Raw genomic sequence first — 14,840 nt, forward strand, 5'->3', positions numbered from 1 at the left:
GGAAATGAATGTTTTCATCAAACTTGTGTTTTACATAATGTAAATCGTCATAACTTTTGTTCATTTTGAATTCTTAGTTTGGCTTGATAAGAAGTAAAAAAACATCCCATAGAGCCAACCGTCTCCGCTACGTGGGTTCGAACCCGTGACCTGATGTGGAGTAATATTAACAATATCAGCATACTCTATTTCCAAAGAATAAAATCAATTTATTCCCCTTCAATATCAGCATACCTTAACATCCACCATAAACAGTACATTTTAACTTATTTTTCAGAAAATAGTAGGCCAAACGGAATCAACTCTTAACAGTCGGAATCTGATCAGTAAGGGAATAAAAACGGATATCTGAAAGACACGAAGCAGGTAAGGCGTTATAGATTAGGTACAGTAGACCTTCGATAATCCGGACACCTCACAATCCGTACATACCCGTCAGGGAATGACAATGATTATTGACTAAGAAAACAGTATTTGGCAGTGAAGAAAATTCGCAATCCGGAAAATTTGAACCCGGGACGTAACTGTTCGGATTATTGATGGTACTCTGCACATATACATATCGAATATGGGAAAGAAAAGAAAAACATTGATAACTGTGCGCGTTAGAATCTAGAAGGACACTTATCTGTAAAGACATTTTGTATGATATGATAAGTAGAATTCTTTTCTGAGGAGTCTGCAACTACAAAACGGATTGTACTATTGGGCAGAAAAACTTTTGTTCTGGGCCGTTCGTTTTCAATAGCATGTACGTACTAGTATTTTACACTATTGAATCTGATAAATACTACTGGGATAATGTGCATATATAAAGTTTAAATTCAGTTGTCATTACTTGTCCTCGCCTCGTCCAAGAAAGCAAATCCATTGTGTTGTCAATTGTATTGTTTTAGTTTATTACAATACAATATTAATTTATTCAGCGACAACACATATACCGTAATACACCCATTAAGCACCTAGGGTGCATATGGATTCAGATACATTTACTTGAGGGGATACTTTACTATATATTTTGTTCTTTTTATGTTATTAGTACGCATAGAACCAATCTTGTTTTGTAAATGCTATTGTATTCATGTCCTATGCATTTGGCCTCGAAGAGTGGTGAGGGGCATTTAAAGGAGCAAGAACAGTCATCGGGTCAGTAGGTAATTATCCTCGTGTCAAAGTCCATGTTACCATCACGCATGTGTATAACATGTCCTTAAATCACCCTGTCGTTTGACGGTGTTTAAAACCGACTACAGTTGCTATAAACCATATCCACAGAAACATTTTTTCAAAACCGAATAGATGTCTTGGCAATATGGACATTAACATTATAATGGTTCTTTATAACATCATATTTTATTTTTGAAAGATAGAACATAAGTGGGGATTATTTCCGCAATTGTCCACACACCCTTCCTTCATTTCTAGGCCACCCTTCCTCCTTATACACATACATACATAATGGACTTAAATAAAATAAGACAAAGTTAGATGTCAGTGAAATGCGTATACACTTTTAATTGTACTTCCATCGTCATACACCAAAACTTCATCTAACTTTAGATTTCAAAGAACAAAGTTGTATTTAATCTGCCACACTCATGAAAACGTCTGTCCTTGTGTTATGACATATATACACTCGTCCATTGTTATTAGCCTTGTGATCAGGATACAGTCACGACGGATGTCCGCACTAAGACGTTTACGCCTTGTCGACCGAGCCTGGTAAAACATTAGGTCTCAGGAAACTTTACGTAAGTAATATTTACCTTTCTAACGCATTCCATTTCGAATCATAGATACATGTTATTTTAGAAATTTATGATTTGTTGCTGTTTCAATTTTCAAGGGTAGTTTGTTGCGGATATGGCCTACATATGACGTAACATTAGTACTTGTCATATTTTGTCAAGCATTTCCTTGTTCCATGGTAAATATTTTGTTTGACTAAATAAGAAAAGAGTATGCTACTAATTTAGGGGGAAGGAGCACTGCGATATGGCCATGTTGTCACTTCTTCAAAATGGAAAATATTTTTCATTGTATATGCCCATATCATTGAAACTTAGCCTAACACTTAACCAATCACATTATACTGACAACAGGCAAATCACTACTGGCCAACAATAATCTATTTTTAATCTATTTCAAACATACGTCCGAATGTACTGTACTACAATGGTAGCATGACGTCAACTGTTATTTTTCTTCAATTGATGTTTGCAATATCTCCAAGACATAAACACTTTTTGAAGAGTAACTGTTTATGCCCCCCCTTTTCAGGTATCTGACTATTAAAACCACCATGGAGTCAAGTGTAACTACTGAATTTCCGAATCCTAACTATGGAAACTTGGAGAAAAATATCGATGACGATGATCGTAAAAAATACGAACCTTCTGGTAAGTTTTAAAATACTTTCTCCTTGAGACGGTTTAATGAACGTTGATAAAACACACTTAAATTTAGATGGGCAGTCTTCATACTTTTTTCTACGTAATACCCTGTCCATATACCGAATTCATTCAAATATAATACCAGTATATTGTTGATGATGATGATGATACGACAACGATGATGATGGTGACTGATGATTATGTGACCGGAGAGCTGAAATTGATGATAATGTGACCGGAGAGCTGAACAGATGTGACAAATGTTACTTCAGTGCTTTTAAATATCATTTAAATAAATGAAGCAACCTAAGAATTCGCAGAATATGATCATTTTAATTTCAAATGTAACGACAATATTTCATTTTTATTCAGGTCTTGGTATGCTGTTGATTGCCCTTGCAGTGATCCTATTTATAGCATTGATATTAATAGCATTTGCGTTTCACAGGTAGGTTGAGGTTGATATTTTAACAAAATTAAGTTATGTATAAGTGCATTAAGTACTGCAGTTTCAATGACAATTGAACACATTAAAAGGGATTGACTGGCTATTAATGTTATTGACATACGGACCCATTTAATTATTAACACACCAGTTCAGAGTCACGTTCTGGTGACCAATATTGACCAATCAAATAACTACTTCCGAATAGTCATTTTCGGGTAAATAGTTATAGCATAAATAGTACAGCATATATGTATATAAGTGCATGCTGGGATGTAATGTATTCCGTTTGTGAACCAAGGTGGGGGTAAACTAGAGCATAAAGGTAATCAGAACGTATCTCGGAATGGGATGTTGTTAGATATTCTATGAGTCGTATAACGGTATGTATGTTATTAGATTGATCAATTAATACGACTTTCAGTATAACTTCCACTTCCGTTTCCAGGTATTGGAGAACCAGAAAGGACCAGAAGGCCATTCCTCTGACAGTGACGACTATTCCAAAGATAACAAATGGAACAGCACAAACCAGTTCGTCTCCGATGAAAACGCCTCCTCCTAAAAAACCTGCCAGATCAAGTTTGAAAAACGACCAGCCCCGTCTTTCCTACGACAATGTTCTCTTGAATGTCTCTCAGGGCAACTTTGTATCGCAGAATGAGTTGTTCACACCGGGCTCTCGTGACAACGTGAGTTGGAACTTGCCATATATTGACGCGTCACGTGACTTTTTGGATAAATTAGATGAACCTCAGCCTGTAAAAGGTGACGCAACTGTGGATGATTCAGATGATAAAGTGTCACGAACAGAAAGCCATTCCGGTTCTCAGGAAAAAGAACCAATGCTAAACAACAATGAAATTGATGAAGATGAAGTTTTTGACGGAAACGCTGAAAGTCGTTTACCTAGGTCCCCAAGCGAACACATAGACCTACTCTTTAGGATGTCACTAAACGGTGAAAATTAATGATGTTTATTACTTTTTTATGAAACTGAACTGCCTCAAATGTCTATGCTTTTACGTATCTTGGTGTAGAACTAATCGGCAGTCTTTAACATTATATTAGATAAACATTATGCACGGTCAAATGTTGTGAAATGGAATGTGCAGCAGTGGTTTAATGTTTATAAACAACGAGATAAATAACTTCAGCCTTCGTTACTTCGTAAAAACATGTTTCTTCCGTAATCCAATATAGACATTATTATAACGCCTGGATCTTTTGATTGGGCGTCAAATGTACTTATGTGTCCTTCATTTAGTGGAATTGTCTATTAAGTCTCCGAATACCCTATAGTCAATATGATTGCCTGCCTATATGAAATATCAATAATTCTAATCATTTTGCATTAAGATTCCATTTGAATCATTTTTAGCATGAATATATGTGTGGAAAACGCGTAATTGTCAGAATGCATTTGAAAATACCTGGAATAAAAAGTTTGCATTTCGTATGTTTATAGAGACACAAGGATGCATACGTTTGGCAAATACCCATTTTCTTATTGGAATGTTTGCTTTTATATTGCATAAAGTGTATGTGTGCTCTATAATGGCTGTAACATAAGATTGAATGGTATTATTTCTCTGATAATACGTGATTTGAGTTATTAAATATGTTTGTATATACATTGCTAAAAATGGTGTAAAATTGTCTATGTTGCTATCTTATTCGAGGGTGAATTAACTTATCGTCTTTGACAAAAAAAAATTGATCTGCTAACTTAAGAAAAATACCCATAATTGGCTCGTTCAGTAATTATGTCATAAATAAGTCACTTGTAGCATATCAAATTATATAACTTTTTTTGATATCATGTATGGAACATCGTCACTCGTGTAAAATCCTTTGAAAATTAGATCAACAACTCTCATGTATAACATGTTATACATTTAGACATTTTAAAACGAAAACAATTATCAAGCTATATCTTATTACTCTACAGCCCATCTGTTTTTCACTGGAACAGGAAAAACTCTTTAACAGCGAGAATACAATCGAGCCGAATATATACTCGCTTGTAACGAATAAAGAAGATGTCGATGAAGCGAGGAGTCTAAGATGAAGAGCTGTAATTTTATTTAGACATTTTTAGACGAACATTAGGAATATGTACTTTTTTGACTACAATATTTTGAATTTTCTTCATACCGGTGCTTTTTTGATAACGTTTATTGTAACATATGACCTATTATTTCATGTTTTAAACGTTTACATGCATATGTAAAGAGAGTATTTTAATTGTATATTTGCCATTTTGTTTACGTAATTTCGAGACGTTTGGAAAAATTAATAAAGTAAAGGGAATATCAATGTACTGATTTATCTCGTTTTGTTGACGTGAGTTGCCTCCCTTTTTGTAATAATTTATCATAAGAGTGTTGAGTTATTAAGTTATTGATAGACGTTCCCTTTTGGACCCAATAACGTTTTTTTTTCACCATACAAGTGTTTATTTTTTGGTTAAATACTTTACAACAAGTATTGGTTACAAAACTTTGATTAGGTTTCGTAAGTCAGAATAACTCGCTGATCTTAGGCCGAAATCATGATTGTGGAGAGCAAAAATGTTAGATTAATTGGTATAAATGTTTCATAGATTCAAACATCTTTAAAAATTATAAACACACTAAAGGATCATCATTTAGATCTGGTGACTTTTCCGTCTGTGACAATATGCTCCTTTAAAAGGAAAATAAAAGTGAAATACAATACAAACCAAACAGTCACGCAAAACACAACATAACGTCTACACGTGGAGCCGTCTTGGAATGGATTTAAGCTGCCAATAGGACAATAAGCATTATCGAAGAATCATCTCACGGGTGAACGTGAAATATTTCGTCAGTGGTGAATTGATAGTATAAACCCCTTTGATTTTAACCAAAGGCTACTCAATTTCATTTTTCGATAGGTTGAGTATGTCACGCGCAATTTGGCGCAACGCGGATGGATATATGATTGTCCGCATCAAAAATGTATTTCCAGTACCAATCGCACGGTCGAGGAACATGTAGGTCTATCAAAATAGGTTTGAATACATATGAACATATAGGTGTGTACATACAAGTGTAGAAAAGTTACATCGTTTCTACCGTCTCTCTTTGGTGATATGATGTATGTTAAATGTTCACATACCGATGAAGTCGCAATGTTTAGGCTACATGTTGTATCAGCAAAGCTGTATTGTTCATTACAAAAATGTACATCCTATAATAAACTTCATGCTAACATTCAATGAGTCGGTAGATCTGTACATAACGTTTACAGTACACTACTGTCACTAGGCCTACCTGTGTATATATACAGATGTATGTTCCTCGATCGGCGTCCGTTTCATTTGAAAACCTCCAAAATTCTGAAATAATTTCATGTTTCAATACGGAACCATTATAACATTCGTGTGGTTAAGTAATTTATTACTCGAATTTTTCATCAATTTAGAACTCGAAACGGATCGTAAAATTGGAGAACTCTGTTCGTCACACATCTCCTTGATTCAGGCTGTTTGAACCGGGCGCCGCGTCACAACTACGTTAAATATCCTGCCACATTATATCTTGTGTACACGTGTGTAACCATACAGTGCAAACGCCTAAAATTAAACTTATTTGCACTGTGGAGTTTTTGATATCAGATCAATAAAACTTTTTATAGTTTCATATCGGGAAACCACAGATATATGCTTCATCAGAAGGAATATGTTCATTGATATATTGGCAGGAATTTCCGCCACTTTGAGTGGCTGTTCTTAATGCCCGTCTGAGCCAAACGATATAATTCAATCATAACCTTATAAATGTCATAAACACTAAATTTAGTAAATATTGAGCTATGGATATAATAATTAAGACTGAAAATATAAGGATTAAAGTAACTTTTTAGTGGTTCTATTGAAGGATAAAGTTAAATAGGGTATCGATATTTGCTTCGCGGTCCATTTCAAATAGCGATAGCCTACACAACTTTATACTTCGATAGAACCACCATAAAGATACTTTAATCCTTACATAAGTACGATGTCAGTGAAAAAATCTTATACATGTATTGCAATATATTCAGAACGACGCACAATATACCGACACTGTCAACCCTAGCGTATAGCTCTCCACCTGCTACCTGCAGTAATACGTGCTATGATTATTGAAAACTACTAAGAGATATCTCGTCTGCGGAGAAAACCTTTCTCAGAACAAAACAACCGAAATAATGTATATTGAGAATACATAGTTATTTTCTTGAAATATAATTCTGTCCTTTTAGAATGTTATCTCACTAAAGCATCCCGCCGAACACACCGCACCAAATCCGATCACTTTATACTTACAATGGGGCAAATAAGTCGTCCCACTCCCTTTATGCTAAGTACAGCAACACTTTTATTTACTATGATGTGTCTCGGTCAGGGGACAGAACCCAGAGGCTTCCTCACTGAGGCGAGAACTAAACCGAAGGCCAGAAGTGAGCTGGTGTCAAGGGAGACGTTAGAGAGAGGAAAGTCAATTTGTCAGAATAGACAAAATATAGTTGATCAAATGGAAAAGTGGACGCAGTGAACTCACGAATACACCTTAGATCGTACGTGGTATTTTGTATAGTTTGTTTTATGAAATATGTTTTCGACTATATCTTACCATTCAGTAAAATAAATGAATGTAGAAATTGAATATTTTGCTAATTACCATCAACTTTTGTAAGATTTGCATTTATGATGATTAATTTATCTTTAAAGTATGTAATGCAAACATTTGGTAAATAACACTGGATATGATTCATTCAAAGATGGGCGTTACGATTAGAACAACTGGTCCTATTATATCGTAAACAGGAGATACCGTGACCAATATGATTCCACTACTATTCGTGTTCGAGACCCAGAAGGGACACATTGCCATGCATGTTTTATCTTCCTGAATCCCCAATTTCCGTGAAAACAGACAACATGCTATTCAGATTATAAAACCATGTGAATTAGACCGTAAAAATAATAACATGAACATTTACAATTGTTCTCTTCTGATAGTAATAAAACATAACATGTCTTGAGGAATTTGTATGTAGGTTAAGGTTTATAAGTTTAATGTTTTATTAACAACCAGGTTTAAGTTTGTTGGTGGAGGAAAGTCGGGTTACCCGCATAAAAACCACCGATCAGCGGTCAGTACATGGTAACTGCCTCATTATGCTACCCAAAGGTGTAGGGCTTGTGGTGATATAGCAAGACATCTTAACCACTCAGCCACCAGGGCTATTGTTTGTGTTTAAGGTAACGATCATGATTGATAGTTTTAATAAGAAATATATTATAAAGCACATGTGTATCTATTGATTGTCTCCTTTCATCCAAAGTTATTTTAAAATACAATACATATTGGGAAAATATTCACCACGACTTATCTTAATAACTAATATCTCTAAACATTACACGTCTGTACTTAAAGACACCACGGATTTGTTATCGCGCCACGTCTTGTTTCCTGTCACCGGAACAGTCCCCTCTCGCACTAGTATGCTTGTTTCATACATGCAATTAAATGAAGACGTATCATTTTTTACTCAATTGTTCTTAGTATCTTTAGCATTTACTTCCTTTAATGCTGTCTATAATAAGTAGTTTGAAATACTTGGATACGGCACATGTGCATATGCCCATGTGTGTTAACATGTGGATATATGAAAAAAACATAGGTTTTGATAAATATATATATATATATATATTACGCGATTCAGATACTTACATCAGGCAGTTGCTAGGTACAACACGTTGGTCCGTACTTTTTCTCTGCTATCGTCGACTAAACTATGACAACAGAAAATATATCATCATCAAGTGAAAATTGTTATCAACATGAGGAAAACAGCCAAGACAAGATCAAAGAGGACCTGATCCGCTATATATAAAATCAGTGATATAAAGTATGATAAAAAGGTTGGGAGATTAAACAATAACATACACTAAAATCTTAAAATGTAGCATTTAGGAGAGGACTACATTAGGATATGCGATGTCAGTTCTGTTATCAATGAAATATTTGTAAATTGTAATTTATCCTTTTACTTTGTGCTATATCTAAATTACAGTGTTTTATAACTGATCATATTTATTTGTACGACATAAGGAAGTTATCGGAACTATAATGTACACTGTAATCACTACAAACAACATAGTAGCTTATCAGGCCCCGCATTGCTTAGGCTTCCATAAGATTAATTTTGAACAGTAATAAATCAACAAGCCCGATGTTTGGAAATAGATTCATTGATGTTGTGAATACAATTGACTGATCTATCTTCAGTTTGATTAAAACCAACCCTTCATTAAACCTTAAACCAGACTATAGCCACACATTGACTGAAGTGTCCAATGTGATGGCAAGCGGATGGAAACTATCGAATGCTGATCAAGAGACTCTCTGAAAAGGTAAACATAAAACGGGTATATTGCTGTTTTAGTCATCACATCTTAGTAGACCGTGTCTTAGAACGGCGCGTATGCTTTATCAAAGATATAGTTTAGTATTTCTACATTTAAAAGATGTTATTCGAACGCAATGTGTCGCCACAGAGTTTTTGTCTAGACAATTGTGCTGATGTTAAGATTCTTGAGAAAAAAGTTATGGTTGAAACAACTTAATTGAACATTGATTGATAAACGTTAATACGAGGATTTCTTGGAACTAACATTTGAAACAAGAGACCCAAGAGGCCTTGACGGTCACCTGAGTGCTGATAAAGAAAGAACATTGCAAAGTTGGTTTAAATCTGTAAAAAGTATTTACCAATTATAATTAACTTTAATTAAATTAGTCCAATATTGGACGTTAGGAATTATTATCTCTACAATTAAAAACATAAACGCATAACATAATTGTTATATCGATAATGTTTATGCAAGAAACATTGTTCAACAAATCTTTGACACAAAATAAATTTTTAATATTTTCCTATTGGAACAATCATTGACTGGAGAAGAATAATTAGTATTTAAAACAGGCTCTCTCCCTAAATATTAACAGTACATACAAATCATTACACTAATATATATACATATATGATTTAATGTCGATTACTATTTCATCAAATGATGAGGCTATCCTAACGACGTCTAGCTCGACATTGATAAGCATCATATATACAAAAAGATTCCTAGTTTATATCATTACATATTATATTTTAATGCTTCTATAAAACATTCAAGGGATGTCACCTAAATCTATTAGTATTAAATTAGTAGCAAATGTAAAGGTAAATGTGATTAAAGCACTGTCGGAGATCTCTCAAGTTGATCGCACTACAGGACACACAATTCCGTCTTTGCATATTACAGAGTTAGTTCCCTTGCGAGGTAGGTATCGATTGTTACATCGTTATTTCGTGAGCGCAATTTACGCCGTCTTCTCCGAAACGCTTGACGTTACGCTCTCAAACACATGACGTCACAATTAATATCTACCCGCAAGGGCAAATAACTCTGTAATATGAAAATACAGAATAAAGGCATTAGGATTGAATGTGAGATAACCATGCGTTAATGGTATATCATATCATCGGTCCTGGGAATAACTGATAGAAAGCAATTTTTTAAACCATTATTTTGATATTAAACAATGTTTTTGATAAATTCAAACAATGTCGCGTTGTTTACCCAATATATACTCGATTATTTAGTTATAAATAAAATCATGCGTGAATCATAAGTGCATGATAGCACTTGACATTATTCACCTTTATCACTTAGCGTTGACGTTAAATATATGTAATCACGTATAAGCTTACGTCAATTTCTTTGAAAGGTATTTATATATATTTTTGTTAACACTTAATTATATTCATCATCATCATAGTCTATATCATTAGGGAAGTACAGAACGAGTAACGGTGATTTTTTTCGTATATTTTGTTAAATCTCCTGATGATTGGTTTTGTTTTGAGTACTTATTTAATTGATTTGTTAAATTATGTCGGTATTCTCTGAAACATACTAAAAAATCCAGAAGTGGTTGATCAATGTGGTAAGTAATCAAATAATAATGCTTCCCAATAAATGATATTTCGTCGTTTTCCGTTTGATTTTGGGAGGAAAATATGGTCTGTTAAATAACTAAATATGGCTATCGAACTCTTATGAAATAGGTTAGCTGATCAGCACATGGAATGGCTCATGCTGAATATCAAAATGTTTCACTTCCGTAGACATATCTCCACTACATTGACATACCTATATACGCTTTTCTAGTCTACAAATACATAGTGTATTTATATCCACTTTGTACAATCTTAAGGGTCTAAATTGAAAATATAAAATGAATATAAATCAGAAGACAAATGGTCTGTATCCATAACGTTAATCCTTGCTTACAATATTTTTTAGGTTTTCCCTTTTATTATGATTACATTCCCATGTTAATGTTAGTTTGTACTTTGTTTACATGCCTGCAGTCGTCAAAGCAAACATCTGGTCCTCCAATATCACCTCAAGTAGGACTTGTAGCCGTTTGATACTGTATACACTTTATCGTGAAGTACTTGTGATTTAACTAAAATAATTGTACTCCTTATTCGTGTCTCTATTTGCTTATATATGTTCTATTCCTTTGTGGCTCATACAAATGTCCCTTCTTTGTGTCTACTTAATTCATCAGAAACAGTCGCCATTGACACTTACTTTTAGGTCGATGTCAATTGTTCTTTGTAACATTGAAACAACACAATATAATTTTACTGTCACGTATATACATGTAGGTCGTTAGAATTCTACCTGTTTCCACCACAGAAATACAAAAGGGGAAACAAATTTTGGACATTTTATGTTCTCTTATTATCAAATGACAAATTTCTTCCTAACGTTTCCCTTAAAACCGCCTAAGTTTTGACCTTGGCTCCAACCCTCGAATCTGCGCAGATGGCTTTGAATTGTGTCCATTGTCCGGGAACCTTTGTGTAGTGGAACTCTTGCCGTTTTTATAGTGCTATATCATTGAAGTATGCTGTCGAAGACACAAAACAACACACCTCACCCCGGTCATATTAAACTGACAACGGGCGAACCATAGTCCCACTTCCTTACGCTCAGCAGAAACAGAAACTACCACTTTTAAAGAATATGGTATGTCTCGGCCAGGGTGTGTTGCTTCGTGTCTTCGGCGGTATGATTTTGTGATACAGCACTATAAAAAAGTCAAGAGTTCCACTACTAAAAAGTATACTAGTAGAAATAAGAAATAACATGATTACTACACACTGCATACATTCTACACACATGAGAGGCCGTCCTAATATGATTTGCTGTGAATAGGATGCTTATTTGGTTCCATACCAACAATCAACAGTTTAGCTCATTTGCAAATGAACGCCTTAGCTCATTTGTGGACGACCTGATCTTTACTAAAATTATTAGATCAAATTATGTGATTTAGATATGGATATAGAGACATATGCTTGCCTGCGTCTATTAATTTACTTATTTACTTTACTATTTACTTTATACGATGTGTACATATGTTGTAAGTCCTTATGTTCGTTGAGATGGTGTTGCATTCCTCTGATAGTGGGACATCAGCATAGTGTTATCCCAACGTAAAAGTGATTGAATAGAACTCCACAATGAATCACAAAATATTTATTAATCTTGACATCTGATGTCTCGGCCGGGGATAAAACAGGAAACCGTCCTCAATTTGGCTGTATTCAACTCGTCAGAAACAAAATATGCATTTGAAGTCGAAATGTAAGTTAGGAGGGACGAGATAAAATAAGTGCTACATTTAGTCGTCGGCTTTTGAAAACAATCAACATTTCCAAACCCAAACCTGCGGGGCAGACAATTATTTTAGTACACGAGAAACGGAATGTTTAAGGGACATTGTTCCAAAAATAATCTATTTTTAGATGTATTCGGGAAAATTGTCTGATATATCATTTTAATGAATCAAGCCTCACAATTCGTTCATAGCTGATAGGAACTTAGTCTAAGTTCTAATAGAGAACATAACATTGTCTAAACGTATATGTTCCTCTTTTGGTCAAATAGTTCTTGCCATTTAGTGTAAGGATGTAAGTACATACTGACACAGGTGTTTTCTTCGGTTGCATCATGTATTCTGTTGTACCATTAATATCCTAACAGAAGCATTAGCCGGTCCAGTAAGACATGCAGTGGCTATTATTCTCGTCTCGCCATTAAGTAAAACCGTAACGTCATGGCTTGAATTATCCCATAAACTGCGACAGTAAGATAGGGGCAATGCTGTTTTATCGTTCAGTCTCGCAATGAAATTTACTGTGGTTATATTTAGAAACCGTTTCAGTAGGAAAGTGACTGTCAGACAATACATTGATTCCCAATGGGGGTTTATTTCTTTAAGACGCTGTGCAAGACTGTAATGTATCATGTTATGTCAGACATTACCTCAAATATTGTGTTTGTTTCATAAAGTCAATATTGAAAACAGAATAAAAAGAGTTAATGGTACGATACTCTAAAAACGTCTCGGAGAGAGTAGGTGATATAAGGTTACCTAGTGCAACAGTAGATTTGGTTGTACCTTTTTGCCAATCATACCTGCTAAATAGTAATTCTTTAATTGGTTCAGTATAGGTTGATATAACGCTACATCAAGTAGGAAATTCCAATGTTTAACAAATTATCTAATCAACTGAAATGTGAAACGGCAACATCTATCAATTATGGTAAAAGAGAGGATTCTTCTTTCCTTGAATGTAAGTAGGCCTACATGGCATGGCTTATGAGTAGCACATTTTACTGATTAATGCTCCCATTTAAAGTAAATTGGATTTGTATTTACGATATGAAAATTTATTATCAGGAAAGAATATATGCCAAGAGTACATTGTCGTCTGCCGTGTCAAGGAGGTAAAGTAGAAGATACTTTAAGTAATTGAGATTTGGCGTGTGGTACCTATTACACCGGTGTTAAACAATGTAAGTGTGTGTAATATCGCCATAAATGTCACATGACTTTAGTGTAAACAGAATAGCATAACAGAAAACTGCGATCGACCGATTGAAACAAAACGTTATAAGAATGATAATTTCATCTTAATTGAATGTTTGCAATGAAACACCATTCAATTGAGTCAATATGATGAAATAAATAAATAAAGAAATCTAATAAAATGTTCATAAAGTTTGTTTGTTTGTTTGATTAATTAACGTCCTATTAACAGCTATGTTCATGTAAGGACGGCCTCCTGTGTATGCGTTGTGGTGCGTGTTTTGGGAGACTGCGGTATATTCGTGTTGTGTCTTCATGTATAGTATCAAAGGACGCGTATCAAGCCCAACTTGCATGTTATCAACAAATTGTATTATCGGGAAATGGAAAAGACTAAAAATACTTCATAAACGAGATGAACAACTATAATTTTTGTTTTTGTTTCAACCATTTTTGAAACAAATTTTAAGTAAGTTTTAATGTTTCAATTATTGTCTTTATTCTCTAGATTTGTGTTTTGTAGAATAAATATTGAAGTTTAGGAAGACTTCCTGATAATTAAGGCCCACTCCTAGTGATCTTTCGATCTTGACCCAAATGGCCATTGACATCATAACTTACATCCTGCGTTAGCAGCGTACATTTACATAGAATAGATTGTCTTTATACAGGAACAAAATCGAGCATTCGATTTTAAGGTTTAATTCTTCTCTTCTAAATTACGGTGTACTGAACGATTTAGTGCACCACTAGTATGGAATCAATAGTAAGGAAACGTGCTAACCTTGGACCTTGGTTAATTTATATAGACAAGATAGCTTCAGTAACATTAGGTGTAATGCAATATGCACGTGCACGGTATATAAGTTATTCTTGTTTTAAAGTTATCGCTTTTCTTAGTACAATGCAACATCAGAAGTATGAAATACAATTATACCGATTTATATCCATGTAATTTACACTTCATATTTATTACATTAGCCTAAATGTTAAACGTGTTATATAGCAGTGTTCTCTATGAGCGTTCTTGTAACACGGAAG

General features: G+C 34.3%; 1 protein-coding gene across 2 annotated transcripts; it reads left to right on the forward strand.

Moving 5' to 3' along the window:
- The first annotated feature begins 376 nt into the window (after positions 1 to 376).
- On the forward strand, positions 377 to 5,157 carry LOC138321242 (uncharacterized). Of its 2 annotated transcripts, XM_069264769.1 has the most exons (5): positions 377 to 1,154; positions 1,654 to 1,751; positions 2,281 to 2,399; positions 2,766 to 2,841; positions 3,287 to 5,157. In XM_069264769.1, exons 3-5 carry the CDS (start codon positions 2,303 to 2,305, stop codon positions 3,807 to 3,809), a joined length of 696 nt encoding a protein of 231 aa, XP_069120870.1. In that variant the 5' UTR covers positions 377 to 1,154; positions 1,654 to 1,751; positions 2,281 to 2,302; the 3' UTR covers positions 3,810 to 5,157. The 2 variants fall into 2 exon arrangements, with proteins under 2 accessions (XP_069120870.1, XP_069120869.1); XM_069264768.1 differs by lacking the exons at positions 377 to 1,154; positions 1,654 to 1,751 and having other exon boundaries at positions 1,952 to 2,399.
- Positions 5,158 to 14,840: the final 9,683 nt, after the last annotated feature.

This window comes from Argopecten irradians, chromosome 4 (genome assembly GCF_041381155.1).
Source record: "Argopecten irradians isolate NY chromosome 4, Ai_NY, whole genome shotgun sequence".
Lineage (NCBI taxonomy): Eukaryota > Metazoa > Mollusca > Bivalvia > Pectinida > Pectinidae > Argopecten > Argopecten irradians.

What these genes read in the sequence shown, in the direction of transcription:
- LOC138321242 (XM_069264768.1), top strand. Translation starts at nt 2,264, where the DNA reads ATGCCCCCCCTTTTCAGGTATCTGACTATTAAAACCACCATGGAGTCA. An exon ending in TAAAAAATACGAACCTTCTG is followed by an intron (nt 2,400 to 2,765) that starts GTAAGTTTTAAA and finishes ATTTTTATTCAG; the next exon opens with GTCTTGGTATGCTGTTGATT. An exon ending in ATAGCATTTGCGTTTCACAG is followed by an intron (nt 2,842 to 3,286) that starts GTAGGTTGAGGT and finishes TTCCGTTTCCAG; the next exon opens with GTATTGGAGAACCAGAAAGG.